Consider the following 23,044-nt stretch of genomic DNA (forward strand, 5'->3'; position numbering starts at 1 on the left):
GTCCCAGTCTAGAGCCCCTATCCACTATAAAGCACTTTGGAGATGTAAAGTATAATTTATATTATATGGCTGAGGTGGCTGGGAAGAAAAGTGTTCTCAGCACCAAAAGAGCTTCTTTTGTAACTATTTACTGAAGTAAATTGAGCCTTAGTAAAATGGGCATGTTGGGATGAATGCTGCACATCCATCTATATTTTTCTATCTTTTCTTCTTCTCATAGAAATCATATTATTCTGCATTTTGGCATGTCTACACTGCTGGCTATGCGACATCTCTGACTTCACTCATTACAGCTCTCGTTATCTTTGCCATCTTCAGGTAAACGCTCGCAGCGGCCTTTGAGGTATTTCGAGACACTGTTCAGCTTCACCCTAATTCTCATGTCTGTGACTTGTCTCTCCAGTGGTTTTATTTTCCAGTTTTTGCATTCTATCACAGACACTATATTTCCATCCATGGTAACCTATTCTCCATCCCTTAAGGTGTGATATTTCCCAGCAGACTTTAAACAAGAAGACTTGAATATGTACCCTCTCACTATTCCTCCTGGAGTTTGTTTGTTTTTTAATGGGACTATGGTTTGTGTCAATGCTGCATAACCACCTCATGATGGCCTCACAGTTCACATAGGGTAACTACTTTCCCCATGCTTAGCAAGGACATTCTCTCCATAAACTCCCATCAGATGTGCCTGTACCATCCATTGCAGATTATAGGAGCTGTGCACAGAGATGGAGGGAAAATAAATTGCACAGTCAAAAAGAATTAAATAAATACATGGAGGATCAGTCCATCAATGGCTATTTGCCAAGATGGTTTAAGGATGCAACCCCATGCTCTGCATGTCCCTAAACCTCTGACTGCCAGATGCTAGGACTGGACAACACGGGTGGCTCACTTGATAATTGCCCAGTTCTGTTAATTCCCTCTGAAGCATCTCGCATTGGCCACTGTCGGAAGACAGGATACTGGGCTAGATGCACCATTGGTCTGACCCAGTATGGCCATTCTGATGATCTTATGTGTGCTGAGTTTGGATGATAGGGGGCAGAACCTTTTGATTTTAGGCCACTAGTACAAATCCAGCTCTGGGTGGTAATGAATGGAAATCATTACTATTTAGCATCAACACAGTGCCCTGTGCAATAAGAGACCAATCCAATATCCACTGGAGTCACAAAGGGGTGTCTCTCCCATGAACATTGAATCAAATCACAAATTGTCTCAGCCTGTTTTCCAGTGGATAGGCATAAAACCACCACACTTTCCATAATAATAGCAGTAGAGGTCCAGGAACACAGAGAATGAGCTAACCTATTGCCTTGCTTCTAGAGATGGCTTCTCTAGTTCAAGTTGCTGGGGCACGACAGGGAAAGCGTGCCCTGCTGTACTTGTTTTGACTTGCTGAGTGATGTCTGAAGACAGAATTTATTCCTGTTTGGTTTTTAGATGGGGCAGACTGAAATTTCTCTTTGAAGAGTGATTTCCCTTTTTATTTTCTCATTTCAGAAAATTCCACTGTACGCGGAATTACATCCACATGCATCTGTTTGTCTCTTTCATCCTTCGAGCCACTGCTGTTTTCATTAAAGATGCTGTTTTGTTTGCTGATGAAAATATGGACCACTGCTTAATGTCAACGGTATCCATCTTTTCTTCTCTCTCACTGTATTTGATTTTACTGGTTAATCCTTGTTACAGAGGTAACGCTGAGATTTCCTGTATTTTGGTTTTATGGGGGAAAAAATGGGTCTGAGTTCATCATACACCTCTACCCCAACATAACGTGACCCCATATAACACGAATTCGGATATAACACGGTAAAGCAGTGCTCCCGGGGGGGGGGGGGGGGGGAGAGGGGGGCTGCGCACTCCGGCGGATCAAAGCAAGTTCAATATAACACGATTTCACCTATAATGCGGCAAGATTTTTTGGCTCCCGAGGACAGCGTTATATCGGGGTACAGGTGTACTTTAGGTGTTATGTTTATGGCATACACACAGACAAATTAGAGTATTTGTTTTTATCTTTCGGGAGGATTGCAATATAGCACTACTTTATTGAATAGAATTTAAATAATTAACACACACAAAAAAACCCAAACAGAGAGACAAAACAGGATGCTCCCTAAAACAGAGAGGCACAGCTCACCCCACTTTACTTGAGGCTGTCTGTCTTCATAGATTCATAGATTCTAGGACTGGAAGGGACCTCGAGAGGTCATTGAGTCCAGTCCCCTGCCCGCATGGCAGGACCAAATACTGTCTAGTATTCAGACTCACTCTGGTAGGCCCAGATCCCATGCTTTCCTACAAGGATCCCTAGCCTGCAAGCAGGATCAGGAACCATCCCCACCCTCTTACAGTGATAGCTTGCAATTCCAATATGGCCCTCAATATACCAAAGTAGCAAATCACATCAGACACAGAAAGAAATACCAAGGGCCAAACTCAGCTCTGGTGTATGAGGGTACAACTCTGTCAACTCCAGCAGATTTGCATCCGCTTACATGAGTAAGGAGTTTGGCCCACAATGAGGCCCAAATTTTCACTTTCAAACAACTGTACACAACTCACTAGAATTGTATAATTTATGGGTGTAACCAAACCCCGTTGATGTCAATGATAAATCTACTGAGTTCAATAGGCTTTAGATCAGAACCTGTGTAAGTGCATATTTCTCTTGGTTCACATTTTTCCAGCTTTTTCCCAGGACCTTGAAGATGTCTAACTTCAGAGACTGCAGCTAATATTCTCCTTTTCCTGTGTGTCTCTAGGTTGCATGTAAGGTTGCAGTGGCATTCTTTCAGTTCAGCATTTTAGCCAACTTCTTCTGGCTCCTGGTAGAAGGGATGTACTTGCAAACACTGCTGCTGTTGACATTTGTTTCTGATAAACAGTACGTGTGGTGGTTCATTTTGATTGGCTGGGGTTAGTACACTCATGTTTTCTCCCTTTGTTTGTATATGTGCCTTCTTACGGTTATGCCTAGAGCTCTGAAAAACATTTGCCGTAAGATGCATTTTCTATGAGCATTGACAATTCATGAGGTAGCACATGTTCAATGCAACTGCAGCATTTTATTTATTTTTGTTCAAAAATTCCCAGGTGGAAATTTTGTCAATCTCTAGACACCCCATGAAGTATCTGGTGGTGTGAGTGTAATGCACTAATCAAGGGATGGGCAACCTTTGGCACACGGCCTATCAGAGAGACCCACTGACGGGCCGGGCCAGTTTGTTTACCTGCCGCGTCCGCAGATTCGGCCGATTGCAGCTCCCACTGGCCGCAGTTCGCCGTTCCAAGCCAATGGGAGCTGCTGGAAGTGGCGCGGGCCGAGGGATGTGCTGGCCGCTGCTTCCAGTAGCCCCCATTGGCCTGGAACAGCGAACCTCAGCCAGTGGGAGCCGCGATTGCCCGAACCTGCAAACGCTGCAGGTAAACAAACTGGCCCGGCCCACCGGCGGATTTCCCTGATGGGCCGCGTGCCAAAGGTTGCCAATCCCTGCACTAAGCAGTGTGGCTGTATAGGTCTGAGAAACTGAACTCATGAGTTTTAGTCTGATCTTTGCCTTAAGAATACTTTGGACTAAGATAAAACTTCACCTGAATTATTTTCATCAGGCCACACAATGCCCCCAAGAGGGAGATAAACGTAATTATTCTCACTGCACACCTGTGGCGACCGGCTCTGCGTATCAGGTTGGGTGTTCCAAAATGGAAGCACCCAAAATTAGTGGACACTTTTGAAATGTTTGCCCAAAAGTTGAAATCCAGGCCCCATTGAAATCAGTAGGAGTTTTGCCACTGACTTCACCGAAGAGAGCATTTCACATTAGGGGTCTAACACCGGGCACTCGGAGTCTAGGGCAGTGGTCACCAAGTGGTAGATCACGATTGACTGGTTGATCCTGGAGCCTCTGACAGTCGATCGCGATCTCCAACCACTAAAAGTCTGGTGGCACAGCAGGGCTAAGGCAGGCTCCCCGCCTGCCCTGGCCCCACACCACTCCAGGAAGCGGCCAGCACGTCCCTGCAGCCCTTTGAAGTGGTCAGGGCACTCCGTGTGCTGCTTCTGCCTGCAAGCACCGTCACCACAGCTCCCATCGGCTGGGAACGGGGAACTGCAGCCAATGAGAGCTACAGGGGCGGTGCCTGCAGGGAGAGGCAGTATGCAGAGCCACATTCCCCCCCCCAGGGGCCACAGGGGTAAGTGCCGCCCAGCAGGAACCCGCACCCCGCCCACACCCCAGCCCTGACACCCCTCCTGGAGCCAGCACCCTGTATCCCCTCCTGCACCCCAACTCTGCTCCAGCCCTGAGCCCCCTCCCAGAGCGAACACCCCATACCCCTCCTGCACCCCAACACTCTGCCTGAGCCTGGTGCCCCCTCCTGCACCCCTGCCCCAGGCTCAGCCTGGAGCCCCTCCCACACTCTGAACCCCTCAGCCCCAGCCCAGTGCCCACGCACCTCCTCCCCCAGCCCAACCCCCTGCCCCAGCCCGGTGAAAGTGAGTGAGGGTGGGGGAGAGCAAGCGACAGAGGGAGGGGGGATGGAGTGGGCAGAGCCTCAGGGAATGGGCGTGGCCTCGGGGAAGGGGCGGGGTAGATCCTGGGTTGCACTTAAATTCAAAAAGTGATCTTGTGCGTAAAAAAGTTGCAGACCACTGGTCTGAGGCATTTAAAATTAGAGACCACTTTTGAAAAGGTGGCCCTCAACCTCTGTGAGCTTCACTTTCCTGATCTAGGAAATGAGAGTAAATATAGTTAGCCGTCTCATAGGGATGTTGTGAGGCCCAGCTAAATAACACTTGTTAATAGTTATCTAATTGCAAACTCTGATTAAGGCCAGGAAAGAGCAGAAGTGGGAATAGATATCACAAATTTCTTGATACCCAGTTATTAGATTATTAGAAGGAAGTTAACTAGGCTGGTGTGCTGCCTCTTATGCTCTTCATGATGGAAATATACAATCTCCCATGTGTTCAAAGAGTTACACTGGAGCAGGACTAGAATCCTCTGCCCAGAGTAGTCCAGAATTGCAATAACTATAGATAAGTAAGTGATTTCTGCAACCATACAAAAGCTTAGAATTCATAGGCAGGCCTTCGTCTAGCTCTCTGCCTCAGTGGCTCACCAGCCTTTCCTAATCCCCTTTTAAAATATGTTTTTTCTCTCTTGCTTATGTCTCTTGACTTCACTGTTCTTTTATTGAACTGGTGCCTAAATGCGTTGTGTGCAAGATCACTCAGCACCGTTGTTTGGCACTTATGCTATATCCCGTCTGCAGTTTTGTAACCCTGTAAAGCATTCAGACTGGAAATAAGGTGTATAATTTTCATGGTGAGAATAATTAATCCAATTTACCAAGGGTTGTGGTGGATTCCCCATCACTGACCATTTTAAAATCAAGATGGGATGTTTTTCAAAAAGCTCTGCCCTAGGACTTATTTTGGGGAAGTTCTCTGGGTTGTGCTAGGCAAGCGGTCAGGCTAGATGGTCCCAATGGCCCTTCTGACCTTGGAATCTCTGAATTTGGGGATCAGGTTTGCATGGAACTCACTGTTGAAAATAAAGCCATGTTGTATTCTACATTGACTCTTCTAGGAACTCCCAGTGCGGTGATGTGTGCTTGGATCCTAACCCGAATCTACAGACAGAATACAGGGTGAGTCAAAATCCTAGTGCGGCTGGGCATTGCATTTGGCACAGTAAATGTGATTCATCAAGAAGGGAGAGTTAAAAAAGAACCAAAGCTTTTAAGCCTAAGAATTTGCATTTCTGATCTTTAAAATTCAGAAATAGTTCTCAAACCGATTTGCCTATCTCCTGATTTCCATCTGACTGCAACGGCAGCGTGGCCAGCTCATGATTTGATCAAAAGTCTCACAATTTTGAGTTCTTTTTCTGAAAGCCCCCGCTGCTGCAATCATGATATTGCAGGAGAACCGTGGCTTTCGTTTTAAAATATGTGTCTCGCCCTCCTGGTTGCAGGGAAAACTTGACAATGTGAAGCAAGTGCCCCCTGCAGCCAGAAGGCAAATAAAAAGAACCAAACCTTTATTATTTTTCCAGAGGTGGTGGGGGTTTTAAGACAATCAAATGACTGGGGGGGATTGGACTCTGTTTTTGAACATCTGGGATTGGCGATACTGTATGTGTGAATTCTTGCATTTGAACGATTATGCTGTGTATTGAACTGTCTTGCCTCTGGCACTCACCTCCTCTGTCTTTTCACACAATCTCACCACTCCTGGGGCACGAGTCTTATACCCTGAAGCTCCTACCATCTGGAACAGTCTTTCTCTATCTCATCAACTTTCTACCTAGTCCTTGTATCAAACAGTGCAAGCTTCCCTATAGCACCTGGCTAGTAGGCTTCAAGTCTGGTTTACTATTAGGAGTGGAAAATTACTTCCATTTTCATCTCCATTCAAAGCTTGGTTTGACCGCAAAGCCTCTCAACTTGAGGGATGGGGGAGGGCAATATATCACAGATGCTTGGTTACTAGGAGCTGAACTTTAGTTCTCCAATTCACTTCACACCGGCCACGAGATAGGAACAACTTCTACTCCCTCCCAAGCTGGGAAAGATTCAGACCAATGACCTAAAGGTTGAAAGGCTGTCTAGCCCACCGCCACTCACCTGACCCATGCAGTCCGCCTTGCTCCATTCATGTTCATGTGTGCTATCCAAATATATCAGTGGCAAAATACCTCATCATTGTAGTTTGTGTAAATGGTGGGGGGATGTCAGTCTCCACCTTCTCATGGCACATGCTCCTCTCATGTAGCCTCTAAGGTATAAGGACGAATTCAACGTCCTTCTTTTCCTGGGATCCCCTCATGTGGAAAGACTGCAAGCAAGCAGACAAATTACTATTATCCTGCAGTTATTCCATATGCAAAAATTCCTTTGATTTCAGTGTCAGAACCAAAACTGGAAAAACTGTTCTTATCACTGTTCCCTGAACCCCTTTTATCATCAAAGACAAGTACAATCAATGGCCTGGAAAAACTCCCCTCTGAAGAAAGATTGAAAAGATTGGGATTTTTTACCTCACAAAGGAGATTAATACAACTGGACATAAAGTCTATAAAATACCAACTACTCTAGAGATGGTGGATTGGGAGCTTTTCTTGTCCCTGTCTCATACGCAAGAACAAGAAGACCCTCAATGAACTTGAAAGGTAGCAAATTCAAAACCAATACAAGGAAATATTTATTGCACCCTGTGTAATTAGACTCTGGAACTCACTGCCACAGTATGTCATCGACGCCAAGAACGTAGCAGGCTTCAAAGAGGGATTGAACATTGGTGTGGATAATATGAATATCCAGATTTATGATCAGTTATATCCAGATCAGTTACTGCTGACAGAAATGCCTTGATTGGTATTAAACCTCCTGCGTCAGGGCTTAAGCCAATCTCTACCTATTAGAGATCAGGAAAGATCTAATCCGGTATGTCGACACTTACAGCGGTGTGCAGTGTACAAACGCCACACTCCAAGCCAGCAAGCGTATAAATAGCAGTGTAGATGGTGAGAGATGGCTTAGCTGAGTAGAGTAGCACAGAATGTCCTACATGTCTGAACCCCCAGGGTATAGTCCCTACGCAGGCTCTCTTCACACCCAAGCAACGCCTCTCATAGCTGCTTTCAGCAGTGTAGTGCCCTGCGGCCTCTCCACTGCCAGAGCCTTTCCCCATTGCAGCAAAAGGCCTCAGCAGCGGGGAAAGGCTCCAGCAATGGGGCCTAAAACGTTATGTGCTTGCACTCTATATGCCACCTTAAGCATAGACATAGACCAAGGGGACCGGTTATCTCAGACCTTCCTATCATTCAGTTCTTGCACCTTCCTCTGATGCAGCTATTGCTGGCCACTGCAGGAGACAGGACGCTGCAGCAGATGGACGCTGTGCCTGATTCAGTCTGTCTGTTCCTTCTTTCATTGTAGAGTGGCTAAACCAATGGAGAAAATAAAATCCAGACTGGATACATTTCCCTTCATCCCAGTGCCCGCGCTCTGCTAGCTGTTAACACCACAGCCCAGGCACCTTTTAGACGAAGGCTCCATTTGGCGGCTGCTCATCTGCCCCAGACTGTGCCAGGTTCCAGTCAAAAGCGGAAGCCTCAGGACCTCCATGCCTGGACTCTACTGAGCAGCTCCAGGGGAGGGATAGCTCAGTGGTTTGAGCATTGGCCTTGTAAACCCAGGGTTATGAGTTCAATCCTTGAGGGGGCCACTTAGGGATCCAGGGCAAAATCTGTACTTGGTCTTGCTAGTGGAGGCAGGGCACTGGACTCCATGACCTTTTGGGGTCCCTTCCAGCTCTATGAGATAGGTATATCTCCATATATTAAGCCCTGGCAAAGAAGTGAGGCGTGCTCTGGATTTACTGCAACTGAATCCAGTCTCTCTTCTTTACCCTGAAATACAGCTACACACAGCAGGGGAGAGAGAGAGTATTAATGAGCAGCCTGAAATCAGGATAATGTCCCCTTCCTTGTTCCACCTTGGCTATGTCAACATTTACAGCGGCGTGTAGTGTGCAGCCATGGCACGTCCCCCTAGCATGGATATAAATAGCGGAGTAGATGGAGAGGCACAGTTTACGTGGGTAGAGTAAAGACATGCCAGATCCTTAGGGTATGTGCCCTGCATGGCTCTCCAAAACCCCCAGCAGTGCTTCCCACATATACACTTCTATTTTTACAGTTAGTGTCCTGCTCCCAGAGCTTTTCCCCACCGTAGTGAAAGGCTCCGGGAGCAGGAAACGGTTCTGGCCAGGGCCGGCTCTAGCTTTTTTGCCGCCACAGGCCAAAAAAAAAAAAAGGCGGCTGGACTGCCAAAGCAAAAAAACAAAAAACAAACGGCAGCCGCAGGGAGCGCGTGGAGGGCGGTCAAGGCGGCTTGCAGGGGGGTGAAGGGCGGCACCCGCCCGTGGGCAGCCAGGCGCTGCAGTCCGCTTGCAGCTGGGCGAGAGGGGCTCCCCCCTCCGGCCTTGGGGTGCCTCTCCCGGCCAGGCAGGCTCTAAGGGGGCCGACACAGGCAGCACTGGCTGGGGTCTGTGACCTCCGCATGGGGCCGGCATTGCAGTGGGGCTCGGCACAGTGCAAATGGCACCAGGATCAGTGGGGCCCGCCCCTCCACTGCCTGCCGGGCCGCCGCAGAACCGTCCCTGCCTCTGCTGCCCACCGGGCCGCCGCAGAACCCTCCCTCCCTGCCTCCGCTTCCCGCCGGGCCGCCGCAGAACCCTCCCTCCCTGCCTCCGCTTCCCGCCGGGCCGCCGCAGAACCCTCCCTCCCTGCCTCCGCCAGAGTTAACGACAGCCACTTTTCTGTACCAAGACTTGAGTCATTTAATATTCAGCACAAACCAGATCAGGTAATTATTTAGTTTCCTGTTTCAGATGCTGGGATGATGATGATGAGAATACAGCAGTGTTATGGATCATCAGGGGACCCATACTGCTATCTGTATTAGTGAGTTTTGCCTTTGATCTGTTGAATCCTTTGAAGAACTGAAAGCTAAGCACATATCTCTTTTCAGTCAGACAGGGATACAGTGCCGCATACCGCATTTAATTTGTTTTGAATTTTAGGAAGCTGGAAATTGTTGCATAACACTTGCTATATTGTGAGTGGAAGAGAGACAAGCCGCAGTGAAATGCATGAAAATGACAAATGAAGGGCAGAATGTTGCCCTGGGACGTTTGTCTTGTACTCCATTTCAGCCAATGTAAGCTACATGCGTGCCACCAATATTGGCAATAGTGCAAGATCACACACAGGTGATACAAGGCTAATTACTCCGAGTTTAATGCTAGGAACATGCCTAAATAAGGACACTCCTGCATCATCTATGCATGATCATTTCACATTTGCAGGTACAGGAACATTTAGCCTTAAAGGCTCATTGTGTAGAATAATGTGTAAAATCATCTATTTTCTGTCCCTTACTCATGCATCCAAAATGTGAGGATGTACTTAGATTGTAAACTCTTTGGAGCACAGGGTGTCTTTTTGTTCTGTGTTTGTACAGCCCCTAGCACAACAGGGTTCTACCCACGACTGAGGCTCCTAGGAGCTACCACAATACCAATACATAATAATAATAAAGGGCTTGTGACATGCCTATACCTAGTCATTTCTTTCCCCTGTTTTTATTCTTCTGTTTCCTCTCCAAACCACTGAACAATATTGCCCCTCTACCCAGACTCTCATCAGTCTTTTCTCCAATTTTATGCGAGTGCATTTTGCACTTGAGCCTTTAGGATGCATGTTTAGGACAAAATTTGGCCATTGTATATGCAAGCAGGACTCGTACGGACTTCAATTGTGTTGCAAGATCTGTTTTGCGGAATGTTATAGAAATGAGCATCAGTCAAAACTTTCAAACAGGGGTGCCTAAAGATTAGCACCTACATCCATCATTAGGCATTAAAAAAAAAAAAAGACCTGATTTTCAGGCTCTGAGCAGGTAAACCTCCTATTCAAAGTCATTGTGGAAGCACATCAAAATTGAAAATCAGATTGTTTACTTAGGTGCCTAAATAAGGATTTGGGATGTCACTTTAGGCATCAAAGATAGAAAATGTTGCCGTTATTATTTATTTGATTGTGTAAAGATTGAGAACCAGATATTCAGTTGGCATAAATTGGCATAGCTGCTTTGACATGGATGGATCTACGTTGATTTGCACCCATTGAAGATCTGGCTCCGTCTCCTAGGAAGCTTAGAAACCCCTTCTTCTCTTTGCAGATTAACTTTATTATATTTGTCAATGTGATCAGAATTCTGGTGCAGAAATTACAATCTCCGGAAGTCAGCGGCAGCCAGTCTAGTCATTTTGTGTAAGTGATGGTATCTTTTTTTCTATTAACTCCTGTTGGATCTGGTTTAAGATATTGTTTCCTGGGGGTGTCCCCCCCTGTGGCCTCTTCCTCAATAGTGGGGAAGGTAACTCCCAGAACAAAAAAAACCGAAGTCAAGTTGCCGCCTTGTTTCTAAGGTATGAGCAGGTAAAATTCTGCCCTCTTTTTCTAGAGGTCCCCATATAAAGTTCTCTCCATGCTAGGCCACCAACCAGGCCCAACTGAAAGTCCTGCACCTAACAAATTGTAATCAAGTTAACATGCTCTACTTAGGTTGGCTCCATGCTTTGCCACACAATTGGCCCCTCCTCTCTCTCTCTCACCGTTCTTATTTTATGCACATCAGCTATGCCCTGTAGTTTAATGAGCTCCAGATGGATCTCGTTTCCAGATATTTAACTCCTCCCATTCTGGTTCTGTACCCCCTGGCATATCATGCCCTTCCTGAGAGACTCAGCCCTGCCAACCTCGGAAATGGTCTCTTAGAACCGCTCAGGGGACTAGTTGGCTCATGGTTTTGGTAAGGCTGGAGAATTTCAATACTAGATTGCCAGTCCAATCCAGCCCAAAAGGCATGTTTGATTATCTATGTGAAAAGAATTGGTGCATCCATTTCAAAATGGACAGATGGCCCCATCAGAAGAACCACCATCATGAGTACCACAGACTGGCATCCATGCCCGCTGACACAGGAGAGAGAAAAAAGATTGCAAAGGCATAGAGAACGAATGACCCTATCGCCATTAGACGCACATTGGCTTTGCACGTCGACGACAGACCGTGCCTGATCTGTAGATAAATGGAGGATTTAGGTCTTGTCTACATGGTGCACCCTAGGGCACTACAGCGGTGTTATTTCTAAAGCACATTAATTGGTCCGTGTGAATCCTGATGGTGCACGCTGAAAGTTCCCTCATGCACTTTAACTATTACACACCAGCAGGGTCTACACAGACCAATTAATGTGCAACAAATTAGTGCGCTTTAAAAATCCCCTCCCCCTCACAGTGTGCATTTCTACGCTGTATGCACACGCCCTCAGTCTCAGTTCTGTTAGTTTCCCACCTTCCATTAAATTCATGGAAATGTTGTCAAGTCTATCATGTTTGTGTTTTCTGTTGTATTTTTTCATTTCCCAGGAGACTAGCTAAATCCACCCTGCTCCTGATCCCACTCTTTGGAGTGCACTATATCGTGTTTGCGTTTTGCCCAGAAAGCACTGGATTGGAAGCTAGACTTTATATTGAGCTGGGCTTGGGCTCCTTTCAGGTACGATAAATAAAGATTGAATTAAGAACTGTCTTGACCTTGCCCGATCCAGGAAGGGTGACTGAGTGCCTTACCTGGTGTCTCATGAAGGCTGGGGTGTGGATTAGAATGAGCTGGCTGACGTTCCATCCAGATGAAACAGGCGATAAGAGTAGGTTAGGAGAAATAACATCAGTCTCTCTCCTTCCATTGCTAGTGCACCCACCCTTCAATTTGTAGTCTGTGGGTCCAGTTAGACCAACAACTGCCATTACGTGATGAAGTAGCAGCTGTGGCCAGGATTGCTTTCTCTATCTTCTCATGGCCAGAAGAGTATGGCTCTTCTTTTGGATGTAGACCTTGCTTCTTTCATCCATGCCTCTGTCACTTTGAGATTAGATGACTGCAATGCACACCTGATCATGCTACACTTTCAGTATATTCAGAAGCTTAATCCTAGACTGGGATACGAACTGCCCATGCAGTGAACATTATACCAGTGCTCCATGCTCTCATGGCTACCTGTTGGCTTTGAGACAGAATTTAAGTTGTTGCTTTTGACTCAGGTACATTTGAATTACCTGGGACCTGCCTATAAGAGAAACTACCTCTCTTGTGTCATTTTGCTGAGGTTGCAATGAGTCACCATGCACTAGCTGGCACTCTCTGGTTCTTGGCAGGGTTTTCTCCCTGGAATGGTCATCCGTTCTTGGTCAGAAATAGCCAGAATCTCTTAATGTTCTGGGCAAGCTGCCAGGCACTTGCGGGGCGGGGGCGGGGGCGGGGCCGGGGGAGGGGGGCAGAAGGAGATCGGGCATGAGACAGGCTCTCTGGCCTGCTCTATCATGGCTGGATTTTGTGCCATGGTTTATTGCACAGTTTTGTAGGCAAACTGAACTATTGGCAGGATACACAGGGCGATGGAGAGGCACCTCCTTGGCCTTAGAAATAGAAAGAAATACACCAGAACTGTAATTTTCAAAACTGTCTAAGTCACTTAGGAGCGCAAGTCCCATTGAAAGCCATTGCTAAGTCACTTAGGAGCTGTGGAAATGCCACCCTGAAGAAATATTTTGCCACAAACAGTGTCTATAAGGGAAATTGAAGTTTTTATAGTGTACTATTTTTCAGCCTCTTTTGAATCAAATTATAGACACCGGCTGTGCACATGTACTTACTGGTAAACTTGCAGCCCAAAGGAGAAAGCATGAGGTGGAAAAGTTGACCCCCGAGAATGTAGCTGTCCTTATCCCACGGTGTGTCTACTCCAGATGCTCTCTATGGTAGGCCCCAGGGAGGATTAGTCCAAGGGAGGAACCAGGGGTCAGGGTCTGGTCTGATTGTTGCAGAAAGGTATTTTCAGGCTTCTGGGAGAACATTTAGGGGTGTATGAGCAGAAGCAATTGTCTGTTTCCTTTTGGAAAATATCACACTCAGGTACTTAAAAAACACACTTTCATTACATAGCTGTGATTACATGACAGGCTTCTGATGATCGCACTGATGACAGTCTTTGCCTTATTTATAAAGATGCTGTCAAAACCCACTGTATAATTATAGCCTTATAATTCACGGCTACATAGTTTAAAAAAAACCTTGGCTGCCTAGGATTTCATGCTATACATGCAGGATTGCATGCCAAAACAGGGCTAGAACTCAGATCTGCCTGCTCCAAAAACCCCAGATCCCTTCTACTTGAGCTAAAGGAGAATTTTGGTTAGCTGCTAGCAGTACAGGGCCCCTCTCACACAGGGGAGCAGTTCTGATTATATCCATTAGAGGTCAATGGTGCACATATACAATATCAGGTCCATGACATTGTTTAGTCTAAATATGAAAGTCATATGAATAGCGTCACGCCACCAAAATACTGATTGGAAACATTATGTTATTGTGTGTCCTAATCAAAGTATTAATTAGGCTGACTTCACTCTACAGTTATCTGTTTCCCCAAGGCCTGTTGTGCTGAAGTTCACCTTTTTTAGAAATAACCTTTTTTTCCCCCCTTAATTCCCTAGGGCTTTGTTGTCGCCCTTCTATATTGCTTCTTAAATGGAGAGGTAAGTAGCAAGACATGCGATTGCATAAGACCTTTGAAACTCAGGGGCCTCCATTGTTTTCCTTGTGTTCCAATTTCCAGAATAGGCCATTGTGAATGACTTTGATCAGCTCCTGAAAGCATGAAATAGCCTTATCGGTCTTCCTGCCTGTGTTTCTCTACTTTGTCTAAATACATGTAATTCTGGTCTGCTACAGGAAGGCACAACATCAGCTTTGAGGTAGTGACCCCTTGACAAGGGGTCAGGGATTCCCCTGTCATGAGAGAGTCTGTTCAATTAGTGTCTCTGGATACATATCGAACCTCTGTTCGGCTTTTATTTCCTCTAGCGAGCTCTTTTCTTCTCCAGGGCAGCCTGTGTGGTTCCAGATACTCTTGTTCAACCTTATGCTTCATGTTCTTTGATTATTGTTAAGACTCTATGATGTACTTTGGAAAATGTAGCCAAAAGTGCCATCTGTTTTAAAAAGTGGTCGTTTTCTAAGGGAAGATGCGGGATTTTTTTATACTATATATGTGCTTTATGGAGCTTGCAATGTGAATGGCCAGAACTTACCCAAATTTGCCCTGTAAAAAGAGTATTAAGAAGCCAACTAAGGCATAAGCAAATATGGATGTTTCAGGTGGGATTTTTCAAAAGCACCAAAGCAACTTGAGAGCTCGGGTCCCATGGACTTCCAAAGTGATGGGTGTTCCTAAGTTACAAAAGGGGCAGATTCACAGAGGTACCCAGCACCTAGTGGTCTCCTTAGGCACCTAAGTCCAACATTTAGGCACCACTTACATTCTCAAAACCGCCACTCAGTTGCCACCCAACCCTGCAGGTGCCTTAAATTCCCATTGGTGGGTACGTGCAAAGTTGCCAAAGCCCTGATGTCACCGCACAGCTAACCCAGTCATCGGGATCAAACCTGGGACCTCTAGAGCTAAATACATGAACCTCTACTGCATGAGCTAAAAACCACATGCCTCTTAGCTAAGGCTACAGCAGAGTCATTAATCTCTAAGTGGATTTGGTGCCATTAGAGGGGACAGAACACCACACCCAGAGCACCACACCCCAGGAATTGTGGGGGTTAGACTGATATTGCCCTTTAGCTTACATAGTGGTTCACCCTCCCTGGTATTTAACCCCACTATGTATTTACAGAGACCAGCCATATCTGTCCTCAGCCTTCTTGGCACATGCCTACAGGATTGGGGCCCACACAAAATGCAGCTCCGGGAGTGGGTCTGGGTGTCCCAATAGCCGAGTGATTAGGCCACTCACAAGGGCCGTGGGAGACTTGAATCTGAGTTCTGGGACCATTGGGCTATAGCATCAATCCCCGCTCCCCTCTGGCCAACGAGTGAGCGCCCCACCCCAGAACACGCAGTACAGGCTGGTTGGGGTGTACAGCTGGGATGTAGTGATCAGCGTTCATGTCCGTGCTCCAAATCAGGCAGAGTAGGGATTTGAATTCAGGTTTCCCAGGTGAGTGCTTTAGCCATTTGGCTGCTGGTTTCATGGGATGGGGGGGCGTAGTTGCCGACTTTGTAATGTGCTGGGGGGGGTGCTCCCCCTGGCTTCGCCCCAGACCCCGCCCCCGCCTCACCCAAGACGCCACCCTACCTGCCTCTTCCCGCTCTGCTCCGCCCCCTCCCACGAGTGCTTCTCCCTTTTGCCCCCCCCCCCCGCAGCGCCTCCTGTACACCATGGAACAGCTGATTACGGCAGGCTGGAGGTGAGGGGGAGGTGCTGATGGGGGGGCTGCCAGTGGGTGCTCAGCACCCCCCATTTTTTTCCCATGGGTACTCAGCGCCTATGGATTGGGGGGGGAGGGGGGGCTTTTGTGAGAAAGGGCTGACCTGGCTTAGGCATCTAACTCCAGGGGAGCATTCACAGCTGAGAATCGCAAGCAGAGAGAGTCACTTAGAGGCTCAGATCAATGGGCGTTAAATAACGAAATAGCTAAGAGGTTCTAAACCTCATCTCTTTCCTCTGTGTTAGCTAGCTCCTGGCTAGCTTAGGCGGCTCCCTGCTCAGCGTCCTGGCTTCTGAGAATCCCTTTTGTAGGTAACTAACACTCCCCATACAATTCATGGGGAGCCTGGATACCTAATTCAGGGCTTTGTGAATTTTGGAAAATTCCATCCTGGTACACTCCAGTTCAACCACAAGTTATGGGCTTGATGCAGGAATTAGTGAGAGAGGTTCTCTGGCCTGTGCGGAGCAGCAGGTCACACTAAATAACCGTAATGGTACCTTCTGGCCTTAAAAGTTTTCTGCAGTTCATTTTAGGGGGCAGGGATAGCTCAGTGGTTTGCGCATTGGCCTGCCAAATGCAGCGTTGTGAGTTCAATCCTTGAGAGGACCACTTAGGGATCTGGGGCAAAATCAGTACTTGGTTCTGCTAGTGAAGGCTGGGGGCTGGACTCGATGACCTTTCAAGGTCCCTTCCAGTTCTAGGAAATAGGCATCTCTATTAAGTTATTTTATTATTTTAGGTTACACTTTACATGGGATCACACTAATATTGGGACTATAATTACGACTACGATTTAGTCATGGGTATTTTTAATAAGTCATGGACAGGTCACAGGCAATAAATGAAAATTCATGCCCGGTGACCTGTCCACGGCTTGTACTATAAATACCTCGACTAAATCTTCGGTGGGGAAAGCCGCTGCTCCAGGGGGGCCCTGGTGGGTGGGTCCGGGGGGAGCTTCTGCTCTGGGGCAGGGTGGGGCAGCTGCTGGGGGCCTCTGAGCAGCAGCTCATCCAGCCACCCCCTGTGTCCTGAGCGCTTTCGAAAATCAACCCACTTGTTTAGGCACCTAGATTAGGATTTAGACACCTAACATTGGGCAGGCATTTTTTTGAAAATCTTAGCCTAAATCTCTGTGAAATTGGAATAGCCACATTCGTTCTATGTCTCCCTCTCCCCCCTTGTTTCGTTCTTTTCCTTAGGTTCAGGTCGAATTAAAGAAGCGACTGCGCAAGTGGCAATACCAAGAGTACCTGAACTTCACCCGCAAACCTCGGCGCATGTCTAGAGAAAACAGCCCTGTTAACTATGTCACTCAGTTATCACTGCTTGAAAAAATCAGCCCCAAGAGGAAAACCTCCCTCTTCCGGAATGGCACATCCTCCGTGTGAGCCTCCCAGAGCAAGCTCAGCTGTTACAGTATTGTCTCCTGAAAAATGAACGGAGGGATGGCCGATATGGAGTCTCTTGACCGGGTCAAGCGAGGTCAATGGCAATCAATCAGAACTATGCAGTACGAATCTTCAAATGAACATCAACTTGACTGAGCCCCCGTTAAAAAGAAATACCGCGGAGTTGGATTCTTTTTATTTACCTTCTTATCTTTAAAGTTCTAGGGGTCACACAGGGAGGGGTGACTCACACACTCCTACCCCCCCACACACAAGGAGAGGTGACACCCATACACCTCTCTCACACAGGGTGGGTGACTGACTGACCTGACCCTCCCTGCCTGACGCGCTTCGCCTGCCATGCCTGGCTGGGCCCCTGGGACGGACCCGCCTCTTCTGGTACCTGGCGCCACATCTTCCCAAGGCACGACGTGGGGGGACACATGGGGTCACATGCCCCCCCCCCCTCAGATTTCTCCCAGGGTTCACACCAGAATGTGGCCAGCAGCAGCGTTTCGGCACCGTGTGGGAGGAAAGGGACGGGAGCTGCTTCCAGCCACAGGGCAGGAGGATTGGGGGAAGGGATGACCTGGCCCGTGTCTTTGCAGAGCTCATCTCTCCTCCCCCCTCCTTCGCTAGAAGCAGCTTGTCCCTTCCTGCCCGCACAGTGTCGAAAGGCAGCTAACAGCTCCAGGCTGCCGCTGGCTATCGACATAACCCAGCCGCCTCCTGTCCTCCCGCCTTAGGGCTGGAAAGGTTTAAGCCCTAAGGATGCATTGTGCACCAGGGCCCAGGGAACGTCACTGCAGGGCCTTCAGCAAACCCAGCCAGAGATGTGGCTCAGCAGGGGTGGGGGCCTACGAGCACCCTAGGGGATGGAGCAACCTTGCGTGCCCTGGGGGCAGGACCCAGTGTGTGGCGGGGTAGGGGATGAAGATGGTGGTAAGCCCCTGCCTGGGGAGCTGCGGTGGAGCCTACAGGTTCAGGGCATAAACAGGCTGGAAATCACTTCCCCCCAACTCCAGAGCTTAGCCGAGGGGTGGAGAGGCTTCCCCGTGCCAGCGCTGTGTGGGGCTTTGGCATGTGCAGGGCTCGGCTCCTTCTGGCCAGCGCCCTGGGCCAGAGGGTCTTGGGCTTTCCCGGGGTGCCAGCCCAGCCAGAGGCAGTGGGGGAAGGAGCGTTGGTGTTGGTGTGCTGAGCGTTCCCACCAGAGGCTGGTTCTCCGCACAGCGCTGGGAGCAGGACGCGCCCGGCTGGTAGGGATATGGAGGAGCAGCGGGGTTTTGGTGGGTGAAGAGGAAAGCAGGGAGAGGACAGCGAAAAGGGGAGCACGTAAAGAGCTGATGGGTGGGCAACAGAGGTGACACGTAACTGGCCACTGCCTGGCACCTGCCCACACTCACCAACTATCACAGCGCGCAGCCAGTGCCAGCCAGAAATAGGATAGGGAGCTGGGCCTTGCTGACCGCGAGCTAGCATGCAGCAGGGGCTATGCTGATGGATCAGCAGGGGGAGCGGCCAGACCCACATGCTGCATCTTCGCCCCGCCACCAACCTTGAAGACCCACCCCCATCATCGGCCACGGGACCCTCCCCACTCACCACTGGTGGGTGGGCGAATGGTGAGCAGGGATCCAGTCAGCAGCAGGACCCACCAGCACTAATGGGGTGAGGCAGAAAATATGGAACAATTTGCCCGTTTTTAAGAAAAAGTCAGGACACTTGCAGGAGGGCTTAAATACGGGACTGTCCCTTTAAAAACGGGACGTCTGGTCACCCTAATTCTCGGTGGATCCGCATGGTGGAACTTCTTGTCCCAAACATCTCCCACTCCTCACTTCTGGTGCAGAGAAATTAGGGACCCGATCTTTCATTCCTTGAGAATTCACTCCCTTAGGTACACTGACCCCAATCCTAAATTACTGTAACTCGACACAGTGCCATTGAGATCAATGAAACTGCACCAAATTACACCAGAAGGGGAGCTGGCCCCACCTAGCTACATGATTTTGGTTGCTCAGCTTGAGATAACTTAAAAGATGACTGCATTTCAGAAAGTACAGAGCATCCATCTTCTGAATACCAGTCCCCTTTTACATGTCTCATGATTTTGAGTAACATTTACAAATCTTGGCCCTAGACTGTTCAGGTTCATCTGTTGGGGAGATTCTGCATTAGATCGATCATTAGTTCATCTATCATGGCAATTTCTATATTCCCGGTTTTGTTGTGGTTGGCATTCTCTCAGTTTGCTAGGTTCCAGCTGAAGATTGCTCCCTGTTTCACTGTCCCCAGCAGCCCACAGTATCTGTGTTCGTGGTATGATCTAGCGGGTAGGGCAGGGAATTGGGAGCCAACACATCCTAGTTTAGCGATGGCTTCACGGGGTAACATTGGTCAATCACAACCTCTTTGCTTTAATAGTCCTCTCTGTAAACAGGAGGATGGTGCTTTGGCCAAAATTTGAAGCCCTTATTCAAGGGCTGGGTTGTCCCCTTCCATGGTGAAACTCCCAGGATTAAGCTAAGGGGAAGGACAGCTATATGAGGATTTCCCTTGGAGGGTTCCTCTCCCATGGGTCCGTTGAGGGTAGAGTTTTATTTTCAGGACCAATATGCTGCAAGGCCTGCCCCCAAACCTGGCTGCAGGAACCCATGACCACTTGGGCAGATGCCCGAAGCATCCATGGAGTGAAGAGTGGTGCAGTGTTTAGGGTTCTAGATGTAGGAAGCCTGGGTTCAAGGCCTTACTCCACCACAGCCTTGTTGGGTGAGTGGGCCTCAAGTAACTTGTCTGAGATTTTAAAAGGGGTTTAGGTGCCTAATAGGGACTTCAAAAGCACCTAAGAGGCACTTAACCCTGACTGAAACTGACGGGAGTCAGGCACCCCGGCGTTCTCGGAAATCCCACTCTATTTACATCTTTATGGACCTCAATGCCTCAGTTCCCCACCTGTAACGTGGAGCCAATAGCACTGCCCTGCCATATAGGGTGGTGGTGAGGATCAATGCATTAAAGGGTGTGAGGCTCTCAGATACCGGGATAATGCGGGGGAGGGGCTAGACATTCCTCAGATGTGGTATTGTTCCCCCAGCATCCCTCCCCTCCATTTCCTGGTAGTGCAGTTCCACTTTGGCCCCCTCTGGGAGGATCGCACCATGGTGTTGGCTCTGTGGGTAATGTCATACAGGCCCAAATAAGCTCCCCAGACTGAATGACTATGAGCAACCCCTCCCCACCCAAAGCAGGGCCTCCCATTCCCTAACCGCAGCCAGCCCTGTCCCCATCTCCTTCTCACTCCCATACAGAGCCTGACCTCTCAGAGCGTCCTCTTCCAGAGCCCAGGGAGGTGATGGTGGGGAGGGTGCTGTCTCCGATTTCCATGTAGATTGGGACTCCTTGGCTGTAGGTTCCCCTCTAAGCTTGGATCTTGTTGGCACAAGTCAACACTCAGATTTTATTCAATTAGCTTCTCATTTCAATGAGTAGGAGTTTGCCAGAGCAAAGTCCATGTCTCAGGATTTGGGCCTTTGCATTTATTCCAGTGATCTAGAACTGCAAAGCATGTATTAACTCTTGTTGGAAGGCATCATCACAATACGGCCCTGCCCCACAGCCCAGTCAGATCAAAGGGAGCAGTTCCAAAGGCTTCAAGCCCTACATCTCTAGTTCCCTCACTAAAACTAGACTGTACCTAGCTAGACTCCCAACCAAGTAATTCAGATCATCCTTTTGTTAATTACAATCTTATCTTTCAGTTCCAGCAACCCTAATGTTCTCTGTAAGGGGCCATCCCCTTATGCTATGTCTACCCTGGGCACCGCATCAGCTCTTCTTGTAAAAGAGCATCATTTTGATCCTTTGTTTAAAATCCTCATTGCTTAACGTGAGCAACTGGAAACAGATTTGTGGTTTCTTTATACTGCAGATGTAGACACATAAAATAAAAATAATAATGGCTGGTGTGGCCTAGTAATATTTAGATCTTCATGTTCAGATGGAAAATTAAATGAATAGACATATATTTTTGACTATGGATCAATTTTAAGGCAAGGAAATAAAGATTTACAGCTATGACCTCTTCACTGTAGACAAGATTGTCCTACAAAAGCCCCCTTGCAGCAGTTGAAGTCAATGCAACTGCGTGCCATCAATGGGGCACCACTCAGATGTGTGTTAGAGGACTTATTCCTTCACCCTTTCACTTCCCTGGTCCTTCTCCCATGAACAGAGAGCAACAATACCTGAAGTTCGAAGGTGCAAACAATTCAATGTTTATTGGGGTGAACTTCCAGCAAGCATGATTCCAGTTTCCTTCCTCAGGGTCCCTCTTCCCAGCTTTGACACCACACAGCCTTGCCTGTGTTCCTGTTCCCATTCCCTGTTCCCATTCCCCCCTTAGCAAAACATGATTCCAATCCCCTCCTTACTTCCTGATTCACTGCAGATTATATAGTAAAACTTGAGTTCTGCTTAGCTATACCTTAACCAATCATTTTACTGAAATTTACCTAACCAATCCTAACATATTGTAACAGAATTCTCTCACCAATTATATCCCACTACCCTAATTAACTTACACCTAGCAAAATTAATTGTACAGCAGACAGAAATAATTAGAGAACCAGCCAGATTAACAATAAAAAGTGGGGGGGTCCATAGAAATAAAACAATACAGAAATAGGGGTTTCACAACCACAACTATTGAGAAGTGATTTCTTTCCAGACAGGCTGCTGTCAAACTACGTTTTCTGTAACCATCTTTATCTGGTGGTGATGGGCACTATCAGGACAGGATCGTTTCCTAACAGCCCAATAGCACTTTATTTCATTGTGACTGGTTTGGGATGTGAGGATGTGACCGTTCGCTTCCCAGCTTACGGCTGCCTCTGCTGCTTAGCCGAAGGCCTTAGCCTAAGAACCAGGCCTCAGACTGTCCCAGTAAGAGAAGGCCCATACACAGGTGGACTGTGATTTTGATTCTTTCTTTTATACCTCTATAACTAGCTAAATGATAAACATACACCTAAATTCTTATAGTATAGGCCTTTGCAAGCAGGCTTGCATATCTATATCCTAACAGTGTGCACCCACTTGTAATCAATTGCAGGATCGGGGCCATATGGCAGACACCTAGCTGCATACATAGGACTGGAAGAGACCTCTTGGGTCAAGACCAGCCCCCTGCAAGTGCCACTGCAAGCAACACCCTCATCTAATTCCATTCATAAACTGATCAAGCTCCTTATTAAAATTAGTTCGGTTTCTTGCCCTCACTACTGCAATTGGGGGGCTGCTCCAGAACCTCGCTCTTCTGGTGGTTAGAAACCTTCAAGTTTCCAGCCTAAATTTATCGATGGCTGTTTTATCCCCATTTTTTTCTGAGAGTTGAACCCAGAGTCATGTAGACCCGAAGTGAGACAGCCCTCTACCTCAACACACGAAAGTTTACTCAAGTAAACTGTAACATTAATTTGTATACGGCTGCTCACGTGAGTCAAGTTACCCATGTGCCCAAGTGTTTGCGGGACTGGGCCCTGATGGCCACAGAAGTTGAGGGGAGCTGTTCCCCCAGTTTCATATGGACCAGTAGTGGGCTCTACAATAATAAATCGTCTGAGCTTTATGGGGTAATGTTCTCCCAAGAGCAGTTTTCCCCCTTGGTTCCTGGTCTTTCCCCTCTTCTCCCACCCATGGCCTATTATGCGGGGCTGCCAA

The 23,044-nt window shown here is 47.8% G+C and overlaps 1 protein-coding gene across 3 annotated transcripts in view; it reads left to right on the plus strand.

Annotated features, from left to right (window-relative positions):
* The window catches only part of LOC101953972 (vasoactive intestinal polypeptide receptor-like), a 39,341-nt gene extending 21,832 nt beyond the window's left edge, over window positions 1-17,509 (plus strand). For all 3 annotated transcript variants that reach the window (XM_005286315.5, XM_065582650.1, XM_065582649.1), the window contains 9 exons: window positions 221-318; window positions 1,510-1,642; window positions 2,778-2,931; window positions 5,607-5,667; window positions 9,416-9,488; window positions 10,768-10,859; window positions 12,020-12,149; window positions 14,147-14,188; window positions 17,138-17,509. In XM_005286315.5, the coding sequence (XP_005286372.1) occupies window positions 221-318; window positions 1,510-1,642; window positions 2,778-2,931; window positions 5,607-5,667; window positions 9,416-9,488; window positions 10,768-10,859; window positions 12,020-12,149; window positions 14,147-14,188; window positions 17,138-17,326 (972 nt within the window). In that variant the 3' untranslated portion in view covers window positions 17,327-17,509. The remainder of the gene's footprint in view (window positions 1-220; window positions 319-1,509; window positions 1,643-2,777; window positions 2,932-5,606; window positions 5,668-9,415; window positions 9,489-10,767; window positions 10,860-12,019; window positions 12,150-14,146; window positions 14,189-17,137) is intronic.
* The last annotated feature ends 5,535 nt before the right edge of the window (window positions 17,510-23,044 follow it).

Source organism: Chrysemys picta, chromosome 2 (assembly GCF_011386835.1).
Source record: "Chrysemys picta bellii isolate R12L10 chromosome 2, ASM1138683v2, whole genome shotgun sequence".
NCBI lineage: Eukaryota > Metazoa > Chordata > Testudines > Emydidae > Chrysemys > Chrysemys picta.